The sequence below is a fragment of the Protopterus annectens genome, chromosome 9.part0, assembly GCF_019279795.1.
Source record: "Protopterus annectens isolate FY-2018-M chromosome 9.part0, PAN1.0, whole genome shotgun sequence".
Taxonomy (NCBI): domain Eukaryota; kingdom Metazoa; phylum Chordata; order Ceratodontiformes; family Protopteridae; genus Protopterus; species Protopterus annectens.
In genome coordinates this window covers 601242238-601259279 of record NC_056743.1, presented here as the reverse complement: position 1 = coordinate 601259279, position 17042 = coordinate 601242238, and the positions used below count along the sequence as shown (strand labels likewise).

The following is a 17042-nucleotide window of genomic DNA, read 5'->3' as shown; positions in this document are numbered from 1 at the left end:
GTTGTCATGCAAAGATAGTGTGACATCCCCTTTTCCCTTAGGACCTAGCTTTTATTGCAGGCTCTCTGATCCCACTGACTTTTCATTTGGTGTCTCAGACGTGATTGAGGCTGTTAGGAAACCTTCCTGTCAGCTGACATCCTCCAAAGTTAATGTTATTTGGGTTGAACAGTACTGTTTGGTGACCTGTCACTTGGCTTGCAGAGTTTTTAATTTGTTTCAGGTATCTGTATGATTTGAGGGTAAATTTATCATGCCTATCACAATCTTGGGGATAGCAAAACTATGGCCTTTCACTGTCTTATACTGTTCCTTAAAGGAGAGCACCTCCTTGGCCCTCTTCAAAAGGAACCTTGACGATTGGATGGGATAGGAAATTCACCCCGGGGATCACATCAGTCGCCCTGCTAGACAGGTGTCCAGGGAAGTAAATATTGTGGGGAGAAATATCCAGGGAATTGTTATGGCTAGGCGTGTATAGGCCCTAGGGCCGATAGCCTAGTACCAACCTATGAACTCTGCATTTTCACTCACTTTTGAAGAAACCTTTCCCCTCCATGATACCTGAACTTTAATGATTGACAGTTTTTCTTTCCCTTAGTCAAACCTGACTTAGCAGTTAAGTTTTGCATTTTGGAAAAAGTTTTTTATTTTTTCCTGGTAAAATCCTCTCAAATGCAGACCCCAATGTATAGGGAACTGTATTTGGTCTTTATTTTATTATTATTTTTTTTTTTACAGTTTGCACTTACCTTTTTAAGTTGAACTTGAAAAAGTCCATTTATTGTCATGTTTCTTTGCCAGGGCCAGGAATTAGTACAACATGAGTCCTTCACCCCTTTGTATGCAACCCTATCTTGGATTTAAATGGAATAGCCTTGCTAATTTATGAAGACTTACTGTTTCTCTCCTTTTGTGTCTGGAGGGAAGGAATGGGAGTTTCCAAGCAAACTCTTCCAAATAGCTTGTTGTTTGTATCATGTTACCTTCAGCTGCTGGCATGCTGCCTATTAGAAAAATGTTGTGGACAGAAACACTCCACTAGAGATAAAGCTACCTCCAGTGCTAGCTTTAGGAATGTTTCTGCTGCATATATTTGTACCAGCACCACTTTGGTAATTAATACATATTTTCAAAAATTATTGGCTTGTATGTAATTAGAGAAGTTGATGTGAAGTTGTTTAATCTCGCCTTCATTCTTACTGATGGGTTCGGAGCCGACCATCGGCTCTGATTCGGCCAAATAGCAAAGCTCGAGGTCTCAAAACAGCTCGAGGCCAAAGCCCTATCCCACAATGCACCACTACATTCCCCAGATCTAGTTTGCCGCTGCAGCTGATTAGGTGTTCGCTACAGCTCTTGGCCGTTGGAGAGATAAGTTTTGTGTATTTTTCAGTGGAAAATTTGAAAAAGTTTAACTGCTTTGTTAGCAGATGGTTTACTGTATTGTGCTGTTTTTCTGTAATCCGTTTCATCTGAAGTAGTTAACTTCATTTGGTCTGCAACCTGTGGGTATCGGATCCGTCCTCAGATCCGAGCTGGCAGCTTTACCTAGCTAAAAGATCCGAGCTCCTAGCTCTTCCCCCTACCCATAATCCCCTGCTACACATCCCCCATCCTCAGATCTAGTTTGCCACGGCTTGTAGCAGCTTCTAGAGATGAGCTCTTAGGTGTGGGTGAGATATTTCCAGTTTGATAAAATCCTTTTAAAATCGTTTTTTTTCTAAATTTCTTTGGTGTGTGTGTTTTGTTTAGCCCCCTTTATCGACTAATATATTTAGCGTATTTTGTTTGTGGTAAATTTACTTCAAATTTTGTTTCATTCCCTCTCCCTAGTGCGTGAGTGTGTGGTGTGATGGCTGAAGGGCCTAAAGCCATTTTTTCTAAATGCACTGAGTGTGGTCATAAGCTGTCCCCAGCCGATGGCCACACTCAGTGCGTTATTTGCCTCGGGGTGGCGCATTTATCCACCAGCTGCCAGGTTTGTACGGCTTTCAACCCCCGGGCTATCAGGGATAGGAAGAACAAGCTAATCCTGGCGGGATTGTTGCCCCCAGATTCTTCTTCCTCCTCTCCCTCTAAGGCACCGGTCGCAGCTGCAGCTTCAGTGCCTTCCAATCCCCCTCCCTTGTTGGGGACTCAAACTCTCTCTGCTTCTCAGGGGGAGGGGGACTCTTCTTCCTCTTCTAAAGAAAAAAGGAGAGGGAAGGACCAGCACAAGCATAAAAGGCGGGCTGAGTCTCATCCCTCAGCCCCGCCTGCGAAGGTAGCTAGTCTTGCTAAGAGGGCCTCTAGTTCTCCTTATTCTCAGCTCCGTTCTCCTTGCTTTTCCCGGAGCTGGAAGAGGAGTACCGGTCTCCCTCGAGGTCCTCGAGGTGGCCCTCCAGGCCCGCCTCTACAACCTCCTCCAGATCCACCAGAAGCTTGACCGGTGCTGATTTGGACCAGATGATGCGTCGTTTCTTGCAGGCTGAAATGTGGATGGGGGTGCTCCAGCCTCCCCCTCCCCCTCCGGGGGGGAGCTCGGGCCCTTTTCTTTACCCCGATCGCTCCTTCTCCGACCCGTTTTAGGGTTTTGGAGTCTTCGGATCCATGCCGTTTCAGACCCGGAGAACCATTGGCGCCGACAGTCTTGAATTACTTCGCCGACTATGCCCTCGAGCATGTCGGATCCTAGCTCTTGGGGCCGAGAGCAGAGCGTAGGATCCGTAAGGGGAACTGTGTCTTCGGTGCCGTTTAGGTCGGAGCACTCTTCCCTCTCGGGTCTGACCGCTTCGGCTCCGACGCCGATCCCTGCATCGGAGCCGAGGGGGCTGCTCTCAGAGCCAGGGGAGAGCGGTTCGCCCTCAGCGTTTGAAGTAGTGGAGAGGGTGCTGTAGAGGACTTCCAGATCCCCGGTCCGGGCTGCGGATCCATCTGTCACCCTTGCGCATTTGGGCCTGTCCTCTGTCATCCGGCCACAGGGACAGCCTGCATCAGTGCTCCAGTTGGTTCCCTTAGAGGAACAAGACCCCGTGGGTGAGCCCTCCTCGGATAGCCCCACCGAGGAGGTTCCTCACAAACGGAAGTGCAATAGGAGGCACCTGGACTCCGCTGAGTCCCTCACGGAGGACACAGACTTGGCGGAAGGGGAAGGTTCCCCACGGTCACCCCCTGAGGATGTCTCCTTTGGAGACATCATGGAGATGTTACGAATCAGAGGAGGGTGTTCTGCCCAAAAACCTTCCTCGGACGAGTCTGTGTTCCTGGAGGCATTTGATGCAGGCCCGTCTACTTCTTGGGTGTCCCCCCCCCCCCGGCTGACCCCCTGGTGGATTTAATTACCACCAGAGCTTGGAAGGAGCCAGACACCATGGAGCCAATCCCCAGAATGCCAGACAAAATACTTGGTCCCCCTTCTGATAGGCTGGCATGGTCTAAAGGTTCTCCAGTGGATGCCATGGTGGTGGCGGCTGCCACCAAGAAGGAACTAGCGCAGGAGAGTTCCTTGGTCCACCCTCCAGATAAGGAATCTCGGACATTGGACCACATTGGAAAGCAGATGTTTGCTTCAGCTACCTTCTCTGTAAGGGCGCTGAACTATATGGCACACGTCATCAGACTCCAATGAGACTTGATTAAGGAATACGCTGGAGCCCCCCCGGAGTCCATGGCGGCCGAGGACAAATGCACCTTTTCGGCTCGCATGGCCACTCTGAAATCTATTACTAACACATCTATGCGGCTATTCTCCCATGCCACGGAGGGGAGTGGCTAGAGCCAGCGGAGCAGGCATCGCTGTGCGGTGCCATGCCTCGCTCCGCCTTTGCGATTTTGCTGAACCCTTCAAGGCGTCCTTCGCGAATGTGCCCTTTGACGATTCTACACTCTTTGGCAAGACCGTCCGCGACATGCTGGTCCAAAGCGAGAAAGATGCTGTCTGCCATCGGGATCCGCTTCTCTAACACCCAATGGTCCTTCTTGAGGAACCAGAGGGGACAAAAGAAGATGTGGTTCCGGAAATCACAGCAGTCACGTCCCGCTTCGGACCCCTCGTCCTTCAGAGGCAGAGGAGGACAAGGTGGACGTCTGCCCAGAGGCAGAGAGGGGCCAAGGAATCTCTGGTCTCGAGAACCTTTCTCAGAGAGGCCCGCGCAACAGCCCTGAGGGCGTACCCAACTGTCCCTCTCTGGAGGCAGTCGGGGGCGTCTGTCAGAGCACCTCCAAACTTGGGAGTCCATTACTACGGATCGGTGGGTGCTCCAAATTATATCCAGAGGTTATTCCATTCCCTTTCTGAGTCTTCCCCCTCCTTTGAAACGCCTCTCCGATGTCCCACCTGATCAAAGGGAGGCGGCAGCTTCAGAAATTTCGAAGCTATTAGAAAAAAGAGCCATCCAGCACGTCCCCCCCCACTCCCAGGCCAGTCCAGATTGGGAAATCACTCCAGGTTCTTTTTATTGCCAAAAAAGACGGGGGACCTGAGGCCTGTCCTAGACCTCTCATCGCTAAACCTGTTCATCCCCAAAGAGAAATTCCGGATGGTCACTCTGCAATCTCTTCTCCCCTTCCTACAGCAGAATGACTGGATGTGCTCCATAGACCTCAAGGATGCGTACTATCACATTCTAATGGACAGACGATCTAGGAGGTTCCTCTGCTTTTGGCTGGGAGCCAGTCACTATTAGTTCAGGGCTCTTCCGTTTGGCCTCACCTCAGCCCCCAGGGTGTTCACCAAGGTCATGGCAGTGGTCGCAGCCCACCTGAGACTTCAGGGCATTCGGGTCTTTCCATACCTGGATGACTGGCTCCTCACCGCCTCCACCAGGCATCAGCTCTGCTCTGCCAGGGATTATACCCTGGCTGTTACTCAGCGTCTGGGTATTACTGTAAACTTTCAAAAATTGTTCCTTCATCCGGTGCAGGTTCTGGAATTTATAGGGGCCAAGATAGATACACGCCACTCCAAGGCCTTTCTAACAACAGACAGGTTGCGCAGTTTGTCTCTTCATGTTTTGGCAATTCTCCAATCCCCAGCCCCACCTGCGGAATTAGTCCTGAGAGATCTGGGCTCCATGGCGGCAGCTGTCGGTCTGTCGCTTTTTGTGCGACTGCGCATGAGAATTCTTCAGTGGACTCTTCAGGTCCAGTGGTTACTTTTACTGCACCCCTTGAACACCCCGATTCCCTTGAGCAGGGTTTGCAAGGACTCCCTTCTGTGGTGGCTTCACTCTCAGGAGCTGCGAGAGGGGAGACTGTTTGTCATGCCTCAGCCCCAAGCCACGTTGACCACGGACGCTTTTCGCCTCGGGTGGGGGGGGGCACGCTATGGGCAGAACTGTCCAAGGCACGTGGACTCCCTCAGAGACCGTTCTGCATATCAATGTTCTGGAGATGAGGACGGTGCTTCTGGCGTTGCAAGCCCTACGAGACCTTTTTCCTCCGGGAACTATTGCAGTTCAGACAGACAAACATGGCTGTAGTCTGGTACATCAACAAACAGGGAAGAAACAGATCTTATCCCCTTTGCCGAGAGGCTGAGAGTTTGGGAATGGGCGATCTCCACCAACCGCTTTCTGGTAGCAACGCACATTCTGGGCCGGACCAACATCCTTGCGGACAAGCTAAGTCGCTTGATCCTCACACCGTACGAGTGGTCTCTAAACCCGTTAGTAGCGAAACAAATCTTCCTCAAATGGGGTCTACCTTGCTGCGATCTTTTTGCTTCTCCGTCAAACACAAAGTGCAGCAAATTTTTCGCTCTAATTCCCCCAATAGGGGAGAGCCCCAGAGACGCTCTGGTTCATGCTTGTCCCCCGGTCTTTTTTATGCTTATCCACCACTTCCGCTCATGATGAAGTTCCTGCAGAAAGCCCATCGGTTGGGGAGCAAGATAATCCTCATAGCCCCATTCTGGCGTCGCCAGATCTGGTTCCCTTACCTGCGGTCTCACAGTGTAGTTCCTCCTTGGATCTTAGATCCCATTCCGGATCTAATTTCTCATCCTGCGAGATTACAACCCCAAACCTGGGCGACCACAGTATCTCATCAGTGAAAGCTATTCTTTTAGCAGCACACAAACCTTCTACCTGAAAAATCTACAGTAGTAAATGGAAACGTTTTTCCATCTGGGCCAAAGACAGGGGCTTAGACCCCTTTACTGTTCCTATTCCGACGATTCTTGATTTTCTGTCCCATATCTTTCATCAGGGAGCCAGTGCATCTACGGTTGAAGTACAGTTGGCAGCCATTTCTCATTTTCATGTTTGGGATGATGTAGGATCACTGGCTTCCACCAGGATTTGCAAAACTTTTTTAAAAGGCGCCTTTCTGTTAAAACCGCCAGTTAAGTCTGCGGTCCCACCATGGGACTTAACATTGGTCCTACAGGCTTTGACGGGCCCTCCTTTCGAACTGGCTGCTTCTGCTCAGTTGAAATTTTTATCCTGGAAAACAGCCTTCCTGATTGCAATAACTTCAGCCAAGAGAGTGTCTGAGCTTCAAGCCCTCTGTATGAAACCCCCCTTACCTAATATTTCATAAGGACATAGTTTTTCTCAGGACTAATCCTTCCTTCCTCCCTAAAGTAGCCTCTGAGTTGAATATTAGTCATTCTATTAATCTGCCAGTGTTTTTCCCCAATTTCCAGAACAAAGGGGAATACACATTACAATACACATTATACAAATTGGATGTACATAGACAACTGCGTTTTTATTTGCACAGGACAGCAACCAACCACAAATCTGATCAATTGTTTGTGTCCTTTGCCAAGTCTTCTCTAGGTAAACCTATTACCAAAGTTACTTTAGCCAACTGGATTTCATAATGCATCATTCAGGCCTATTTAGCTTCAAACAAACCAGTACATATGGGAATCCATGCTCATTCAACCAGATCCATAGCTACCTCTGCAGCGTTCTGGTCTAGAGTCCCTATAGATGACATATGTTCAGCAGCTACTTGGTCCTCCTGTCATACATTCATTTCCCATTATAAATTGGATATGATATCCAGGAGTAGGGCTTCCTTTGGCTCCATGGTGCTCTGGAATATTCTTCCTTGAGGGCTGCCCAAGGTTTCTAGGTAGCTGGGGACTCTGTCCCACAGGTTGCAGACCAAATGAAGTTAACTACTTCAGATAAAGAAGTTATGTACTCACCATAACGTTCCATCTGAGTAGGTAACTTCATTTGTCTGCAACCGACCCCCCCTCCATTCCCCTAACCAGTTTCGTGCTTCTTAACCATGGGATAGGATTGCTCATGCTGTTAGGCAGTAGGTTACTGGCCTCTTTCGAGGGTCTTGTGAAGTTTTTATAGGCAAACTCGATATGAGGATGAGGGATGTGTAGCATGGGATTATGGGTAGGGGGAGGAGCTAGGAGCTCGGAGCTCGGATCTTTTAGCTAGGTAAAGCTGCCGGCTTGGATCCGAGGATGGATCCGATACCCACAGGTTGCAGACAAATGAAGTTACCTACTCAGATGGAACATTATGGTGAGTACATAACTTCTTTTTTTCAGATTGTTATAGTTAGCAGATAGCTTATTTCTTTCTCTATTGTTGGGCTTGGCCCTGTTTTTCTGGTAGCTCTATCCCAAGCCGAGTTAGGCTTTGCAGTTTTTGGTGCAATTTTTGTTGTTAGCTGATTAGGCTTTGGCCGTTTTTTGGCCCTTGTGTTTTCCTTAACCTGTAGGGCTTCTTTACAGCTTAAAGTTAGCTGCCTTCATTTAGTTAGCCGGTTAGGTTTATTTTTGGGTTGTCGTGGTTGTTGTGTGATTATACTTTAACATGTCAGAAAAGGCTAAATCTGGTTTTAAGAGGTGCCCAAAATGTAACCAGAAGATGTCCATTACAGATGGGCACTCTACTTGCTTGTACTGTTTGGGTGAGGTACATTTACAAGATGTCTGTGCTATTTGCCATGGCTTTAGTTCCAGGGTGCTAGCTGAGAGGAAGCGCAAGTTAGTGGAGCGGGGGTTGATCAAGTCGGCCTTTCAATCCGACCTGGATTCGCCTCCCGGTCAACCAAAACCCTCCTCTCTAGCCTCTTCTTCTGGTTCGGCTCCAAAGGGCACTTGGGTGTCAAAGTCTAAAAAAAAGGCTATGGTCTTGGCTCCAGTGTCATCAGAGCCAACTGTTCAGGTTGCTGGTAGGAGCCGGTCCCCAGTCTTGGAACCGGTATCTCCTACATTGAGGTCCCCGATTCTGGAGTCACATCTTCCATCGGTGGTCTCCTCTCGGGCTTCCAGACTTTCGGATTCAGATGTGGACCGAGTGGTGTGGAGACCTTTACAGGATCCGGTGCTTGCCAAAATTCTGTCAGTTTCGGCTCCAGCTGCTTCGGAACTGACCACGTCTGCGCCTGTTGTTGCTCCTCTGACTCGAATTGAGAGTTCGGAGCCTGATGGGGGACAATTAAGTCATTGGTATAACCGTCGGTGCTGACACTCACTTCTGACCTGTTGGTACCGACCACCCTGATATCCTCTGCTCCGGTGGTGGAATCTGGGAGCTGACACACTCCTGTCGGTTCTGGGGGGGGAGTAAAACCGATACATTGGTTCCGACTCTTCCTCTTGGGGCTTCAGCACGGATGATTTTGGCTCCTACTTCGAGCTTGGAGCCGGCGGTTCTGGTGTGGGAGGAGTCTTCAGTGTCTTCGGACCCAGGTGCTTCCTTGCATCAGAGCCATGGGGCTTTCGATACCATGAGGAGGGCTTTGTCCCCCAGGACTTTCACAGCCTCTGATAAGGTCACCTCCTGCTTCTCTGCTACCACAGGTTCACCGTAAGCGTAGGGACCCAGAGCCTCAGGACACCCCTTTGGGGGAACCCTGCTCTTCCGAGACCTTCCCAGGGATTCCCACTGAGGAGGTTCTTCGGAAGAGGTTATGTAAGAGGAGACATCTAGATTTCCCTCCGGAATCAATCACGTCGGACACCGATTTGGAGGAATTGGAAGGGTCCCGAAGGTCCCCCTCTGAGGATATTTCCTTCGGGGTATCCTTGAGATCCTTAAGCAGAGGTGGGACTGGCAGCCCCAAAACCCTACCGAGGACGAATTGGTGCTCCCGAAGGCGTTCGGGTTCTGTCCCTCCACCTCTTGGGTGTCTCCACCCTTTGATGAGTTGATGGATCTTTTATCTCGAAGGGCGTGGGAGTCACTAGATTCTATGGAGCCTGTTTCTAGAAGGCCAAACAAGTGCATATCAGCACCCCATGACAAGGCCTTTTTATCTAAACCCATACCTGTTGATTCCATGGTGGTGGCGGCATCCACTAAAAAGGAGATGGAGACTTCTACGTCTGTCCATCCTCCTAATAGAGAGACTAGGATAATGGACAGATTCAGGAATCGCATGTTCAGTTCTACGACCTTTGCACTTTGGTCATTGAACTACCTGACCCACTTCACACGTCTACAAAGAGATCTCCTCAAGGAGCTTGGAGATACTCTCCAGGGTGCAGTAGCCGACTCTGTGGCAGACAAGGTGACATCTCTGCTTGCTACCCTCAATTCCATTGTAAACTCCTCCATGCGCCTCGTGTCTTGTGCAGCTGATGGAATGAGTAGGGCTGCGGGTACAGGAATTGCTTTGCAAAGACATTTCTGGATGCGCTTATGTTCCTTTGCGGAACCTTTTAAGTCGTCGTCTGTGAATGCCCCTTTCAGTGGTTCCTCCTTATTTGGACCAAAAGTAAAAGAGACCCTCACCAGATGTGAGCAAGACGGTAAGACACTATCTGCCGTTGAGTTCGTTTTTCTACCCCTACTAGACCTTATCCAAAAGGTCAATGGGGTGGGAAAATGTGGTTCCCTAAGACCCAAGGAGCCTTTCCGAACTCACAAGGTGAAGCTTCCTCCAGGGACAGAGGGGGAGGTAATGGTGGAAGACAACATCCACGTGGCAGAGGGGGTCTGCAGAACCAGGGTGACAGGGATCAGTTCCTTGGGAAACCCTATCAGTGTTCCTGAAAGGAGGCTCAACTGTCCTGCTCTGAAAGCAGTCGGGTGACGTTTGTCTTTGTACCTAGGCACCTGGCTAAATGTCTCAGAAGACCGATGGGTCCAAAACGTTATATCCAGAGGATATTCCATCCTCTTTCACTCTTATCCCAGATGTTCCACCCAGTCTACAGGATGTAGCATCCTTAGAGGTCCAGAAACTATTGCAAAAAAAGAGTAATCCAGCCAGTCCCAGCAGACCAGCAAGGATCCAGAACTTACTCAAGGTTCTTTTTGGTACCAAAGAAGACAGGGGACTGGAGACCTATTCTGGACCTCAGTAGACTCAAATATTTGTTGAAGACAAAGTTCTGGATGGTCACGCTTCAGTCCATTCTCCCATTTTTAGGGAAGGACAATTGGATGTGCTCTATCAATCTACAGGATGCGTACTACCATATCAAAATAGCCAGGCCATACAGGCATCATCTGTGCTTCCGACTGGGAGCCAGTCATTTCCAGTTTCGGGCACTACTCTTTGGTCTCACTACAGCCCCCAGAGTGTTCAAATGCATGGCAGTAGTCATGGCTCACTTGAGACATTAAGGAATCCAGGTGTTTTCTTACTTGGATGACTGACTCCTTACCACCCCCACCAAGCATCAGCTTATTCGGACAAGGGACACTACCAGGGATCTGTGTTCATAGCTAGGCATTACGATAAATTTAGAAAAGTCTGCCTTATTGCTGTTGCAGCGTCCAGTCTTTATAGGAGCAGACTTAGACATGGTCAGCATGTCCCTGAAGCTCCCTCCCAAAAGAATTATTGTTCTCCAACAACGGATTGTGGATCTCCTGTCAAAGCGAAATGTACCAGCATCACAGAGTCTCAAACTGCTCGGCACGATGGCAGCAGCAGTTATTGCAATACTCCTTGCGAGATCCCACGTGCGCATTCTTCAATGGCTGCTATTCACGCAATGGACCTTTCAGAAATTACCCTTGAATCATCTCGTCTTGATTACCTACTGTTGCAGGAAAGACCTTCGCTGGTGGCTAACGTCTGAGACAGTGACTATGGGCCGCCCATTTTTTCCTCCCTCTCCATTCGCAATGGTGACCACGGACGCCTTCCTGATCGGATGGGGGGGGGGGCATTATCAGGGATGGACAGCCCAAGGTACTTGGCAGGCTCACAAGGCTCATTTGCACATAAACGTCCTGGAGATGAGAGCGGTTCTTCTAGCGTTGCAGGCCTTTCAAGACTCTCTTCTTCTTGGCACGATTGCAATCCAGTCGGACAACATGTCAGTAGTCTGGTACCATCAGCAAACAAGGAGGAACCAAATCCTATCCCCTGTGTCAAGAGGCTCTGAGAGTATGGAATTGGGCAGAGTCCACCCAGCGTTTTCTGATTGCAACGCACATCCTGGGGAAATCCAACGTAATAGCTGACAGAGTCAGCAGAGCTATTCTGCTACCTCACAAGTAGTCTCTTGAACGAAATAGCGGAAATGATTTTCCACAGATGGGGTCAGCCTTGCTGCGATCTTTTTGCCACCCCCACAAACACCAAGTGCAGCAACTACTTTGCCCTGATCCCTCAACAGGGACAATCCCCGAGGGACGCACTTGTCCACGATTGGCCTCTGGGACTCCTTTATGCTTTTCCCCCTTTTCCATTAATTCCCAAAGTATTGCAGAAAGCCAGTTTTCTGGGCAGGACACTTATCTTAATTGCCCCATTTTGGCCTCGTCAGATTTGGTTCCCCTTTCTGAAGCCTCATCTACTAGAGGAGCCTTGGATCCTGGACTCAGTGCCGGATCTGTTGACCCACTCGTCAGGAGCTCTTCATCCCTCTCTTCAGTCCATCAAACTGACAGCTTGGCTGCTCCAATTCCCAGAATAGCCAGGTTCCAGAATTTATCTGAAGAAGCGCGATATATCCTATTGTCTCACAAATCTTCTACTAGGAAACTTTAACTCAATAAGTGGAAAACGTTTTCCATCTGGGCACAAAAGAATAACATTGACCCTTTCCAGGCGACTATATCAGATATATTGGAATTCCTAACAGAACTGTTCAATGAAGGAGCTGCAGCAGCGACCATTCGAGTCCAACTTGCTGCTATTTCTAATTTTCATTTAGGTGCATCCGAAAATGGTATGTCTTATAAGCTGGCTAAGGCCTTTTTGAAGGGTACAATGCACTTAAAACCACCGATCAGATCTCCTACTACTCCCTGGAACTTAAATCTAATCTTATCCAAAATTATTCTTCTGCCCTTTGAACCTGCCTCTTCTTGTGAGCTGAAGTCTCTTTCTTGGAAGACCATTTTCTTGGTGGCCATTACATAAGCACGCAGAATTTCGGAGTTGCAAGCCCTTTCCATTAAGAAGCCACCTTATCTGATATTTCATAAAGATAGGGTTTCCCTCAGGACAAATCAATAGTTTCTACCCAAAGTATATTCGGAATTCACTCTAAATCAGACGATTGAGTTGCCTGTTTTCTTTCCCAACCATTCAAACCAATTGGAGTATATGCTTCACAAACATGATGTGCAACAACTTCACTTTTATTTGGATAGAACAAAAGATCTCAGAAGGGCTGATCAGCTGTTTGTCTCCTCCTCCGTTTCAAGAAAGGGTGCACCTGTTACCAAAACTACCTTATCGAAATGGCTCTCTGATTTTATCTCCTTTATCTACAGTGAAGCGGTATTGCATTACACAGTAAGGTCAAGGCTCATTCTACAAGGGCGGTTTCTACTTCTGCAGCTTTCTTGACCATGTTACCTGAAGATTATATTTGTGCAGCTGCCACCTGGTCAACTCTGCATACCTTTATTTCTCATTACAAAGTGGACAAGGCCTCTGGGGACAGAGCTTCATTTGGATCTGCTGTCCTGAAACAGATACTCCCGTGAGCCACCCAAGATTGTGGTGCTGGGGACGCTACCCATCAGTAAGAATGAAGGCGAGATTAAACAACTTCACATTAAGAAGTCATGTACTTACCATAATGTTCCATGTGAGTTGTTATTCTCGCCTTCATTATTACGACCCTCCCTCCTAACCCCTTCCTATGTCTGGAAGCAAGAGAGGTTCCACGCTGGTTTTGGTTTTCCTGGATGGTGTCCTTCTCCCTGGATCTTATGATTTCCTTGAAATTTGAAATAGGTTTCTACACTAGTTGGCAACAAACAAGATCTGGGGAATGTAGTGGTGCATTGTGGGATAGGGCTTTGTCCTCAAGCTGTTTTCAGACCTCGAGCTTTGCTATTTGGCCGAATCAGAGCCGATGGTCAGCTCCGAACCCATCAGTAATAATGAAGGTGAGAATAACAACTCACATAGAACGTTATGGTAAGTACATGATTTCTTATTTCCTTTGGTACTTATGTATTTTATTACTTTACAGTAGCTTGATGACGGGAAAAAGATAGTAAGTCTATCTAGTATGCACTTTTAGATTCCTTAACCTTCTACCTGTTTTCTGTCCTTGGCTTTCCATTACCCTCTCTCCACCTTTCCAGTGCCATCTTCAGTACCTTTTTGGATCCCCCTCTCCAACACCCATTTCAGTAGTCCATTCCATGGGTCCACATTCCACTGTCTGAAAAAGTACTTCAGAAATCCAGCAGAGAGTTGGTCCCTACATTCTGTTGTCTGTGTCTTCTCATTCCTCTGTCCTTCCTGTTCTGAATTGTCTTCATATCTCTCTGATGTGAACTAATGCAAAAGTGCTGTGCCCCTACCTCTTCTGTTTTCAAATGTAAACCGCTCTAGCTCTTTTAGCATTAAGAGTTGACCTTCTAAACTTGGTCCTTAGATTATTCTCTAGCTTCTTCCATCCTGGTGGTTGTTCTAGTGATTTAACATGGATATTATCCCTGTCATGTAAGCATCCCCCAGTGATGGGTGTTAATCAATACAATATTATTTCAGTTGATTTGCAAGTGTGGTCATGTATATCATTTGACCATCTGTTTTTTGATAGCTCATTTTTTGCAGTTCCTGTAAGTTATCCAAGTATACATGTTACAAGTTTGGTGTCATTGTGTCTTCAGTGATATTTTCTAATTTGCAAAAAGTGCACTTATTGGTGGTTGGAGGTAAACTAATGGGCTTATGGGCTAGGAACAGTGCACGACATCATGGCATGCAAAGGCATTATATTGTCACACCCATGTATGTGCAAGTGTCCAAGAAAAAATGTCAGGTTGTGACTAGATTGAAAGGATGAAACCATCAGTAGGGCCCATCAATGGATGGTCCTTTTACTGATCAACTGATACATTAAGAACATAGCTCTTATTTATTCCTTTGTTAAAATATTTGGCAAAACCATACATGGAGTGCTGAAAACATTTCTTTAGATCCCCTTTTTCTGAGATGTTGACAGAGAAGAAGCTGTACAAAGACTTTCTAGAAAAAAGAACAGAGTCTACCCCAAAAGGCTTGTAGAGAGGATAGAGGAACTTGACATGCACAATTTTGAAGATAGAAAGGGAGTGGCATAACAGAAACATGTGAATACTTCTGGGTGGTTAATGAAGTCTTTCTTGTGATAAGTTAAAGATAGCTGATGACTGTACCAGGTTGGTGATGGGAAGAGTTTGTACACAGCTGGTGTTCTAGATACTTGAAATAGCCTTGCTGAGATGTTTTTTTTAAATCTAGACCTGTGGTGGAAGTTGTGAATGTATGACAAATATCTTGACCAGTGGTCACAGAAGGTAGGAAAAACAAAATATTAATTGAGTCATTATAAAGCTATGTTGTATGTAAATGGGCAGACTAGACAGGCCAAGACGTCATTACTTTCAAACAACTTCTGTGTCTCCAACATATTTTATATTAGGTACTTTTTCTCATAAAGTTGTCCATTGGATAGTATAAGACAAAGGAATCCAGTGAGCACGGTAACTGTGTATTGTCAACAATTCTCTCACACTGGTTACTACTGCTGAACTGCTGCCTCTTTTGAAGCTTAATTGAGTAAGGCAGTCAATGTGCACGAATTTTAGTGGGACCCTTTACCCTTACCTGTTCATTTTTTTGCATTTGGGTAAACTGTGTTGTAGTGGCATTCTTTTTTATCATGTGGGTCACAGTGAGTAGATTATTTGGTTGAATATAGTGTGAGGATGTGTGTATGTCACTACAGACACTTATTTTTTTTAATAGTTCTATACATGTGAAGTCATGTTTTTGTGCTACTTTTTACATGAATCAGCCATAATTTTACTATATGAAAGTATGTTAACTTTTTTTTTCATATAACTTGGGAGAGAAGAGTTATCAGAAGTGCATTTTAGAGATAAGAATAAGTTTCATACCCTGCATATGTCTAAATTGATGATTCCAAAACACTAACAGGATTATACTAATCTTTAAGGCTGTGAAGCATGACAAAGTTGATGTTTTATATTTGTTTTTGACCAGGTAGCTATTGCCATTGAAGATGTTCATCGTTGTCATTTGAGGTTTACATTTCGTCATCGGTCATCACAAGAATGTAAGTGCTTCACTGCAGTATTTCTGATTTAGAGGACTTCACCAGTGGGTGGTGCTGGTCAGTCTGATAAGCATGTATGTATAATATTGTAAAAAGAAGCAATTTAACTTCTGTAACTGGAAGATTTTGTTCCAGCACACACTCCAAATGTTAAGTATTTAAGTAAACTTTCATGTATTTAATCATTTTTAATTCATTGGCAGAGAACAAGTTTTCATGTTTTACCAGTATTTCATTTGGTTGTAAAAGACTAACATAGAGCAGTAACAATGAGTATCTTTATTAAAATCACATTTTAAACGATACCTTTGGTACTTCTACATTAATTATAAATAAAATAATGCATAGTAGCATTTTTCATCATTTCCATGCAATATACTTATTTTCTTTGTAAAAATTATCTACTCCAACATAACATAAACTGTTTATTTCCTGCCTTCCCTTAAACCTCAGTTCTCCTGAATGTTATTCTGCATATATTGTTCTTACAAATTCAGTTTATTTCTGTGTAATTTGCTCCTTCCCTTTTCTAAAGATCATAATTCCAGTTATTTCCTTTGCAGTATGTAGTACTTTAGTTGCATTTGGTTTTGATTTTGACACAAGCTTTCTGTGGAGAAAACTAGATGTATTACTGTTTCTTTTAATGTCCGTTAACCTTCCAGTTTTTTTTTTCTCTCCTATCTCACCTCCCTGGACCTGCCCAGTTGCTCCTTTACTTGCATCCAGTTGGTCCATTCATTCCATTAAGGATGACAGCCAGTCATCGTTGGGCTAGGCATGTGCCCTGCAGCCTGTTTGTTTGTGCTCAGGAAGCGTAATCATACCTCTCCTCTGATGAGAGTTGGATATTAGTGAGTGGGCATTTACGGGTATGGAGGAATGTTGTATGCTTTCTTCCTATGCGTTCCTTGCTACCTGTTAGTTCTGGCCTAAATGGGAGAATGAAACATGGATGTTTCCCTAAACATGTACCCCCCCCCCAAAAAAAATTACCTTTTACTTGACGCAGTGACAGCGTGAGACATCCTGGTAATATACCCAGCCACTGATGAGTGTCTCTAATGCCATGAGCATAGCAGCCTGAGCCTCCCCCCTCTCCTAGGCTGAACAAATTGGCTTTGGCTGCTCAAGGTCGCAAGGTCGTCCTCTCCCGCCTCCTGATTTTCCTTTCTACTTTACCACACCATCATTTCTAACCACCTTCTCTAATCTTTTTTTTTTTTTTTGACTTACTCCTACTCGCTATATGCCTTTATTTATTTATTTGACATTTGTTTACTGGGGTGGTCTTACTGGGTCTACAGAACCAGTTTTCAGCAGAGGCCCAAGGAGAAAAGCTGCACATACAGTACAATACAAATGCAGTATAATCCAATACAATACAAATTACATTAGAAATACTATACAAAAATAAATTGAAAAAACATGCTAAGATGTTGCAATATATTACTACACATCTAGTCAATTCTAAACAGTTAAAACATTACAGACAATAGTCACTCTCACCGTACATGATGTAGATAGTGTCCAGAAAAATAGTATGTAGGTAGAGGAATGTGTGACATTGACTTTTACAGTAAATGCA

General features: G+C 46.1%; 1 protein-coding gene across 1 annotated transcript in view; it reads left to right on the top strand.

Moving 5' to 3' along the window:
• The window catches only part of DOCK5 (dedicator of cytokinesis 5), a gene marked incomplete in the record, with an annotated part of 3482443 nt that overhangs the window by 1684710 nt on the left and 1780691 nt on the right, over positions 1 to 17042 (top strand). The window contains 1 exon segment of the mRNA XM_044083155.1: positions 15382 to 15454. Coding sequence (XP_043939090.1) covers positions 15382 to 15454 — 73 coding nt within the window.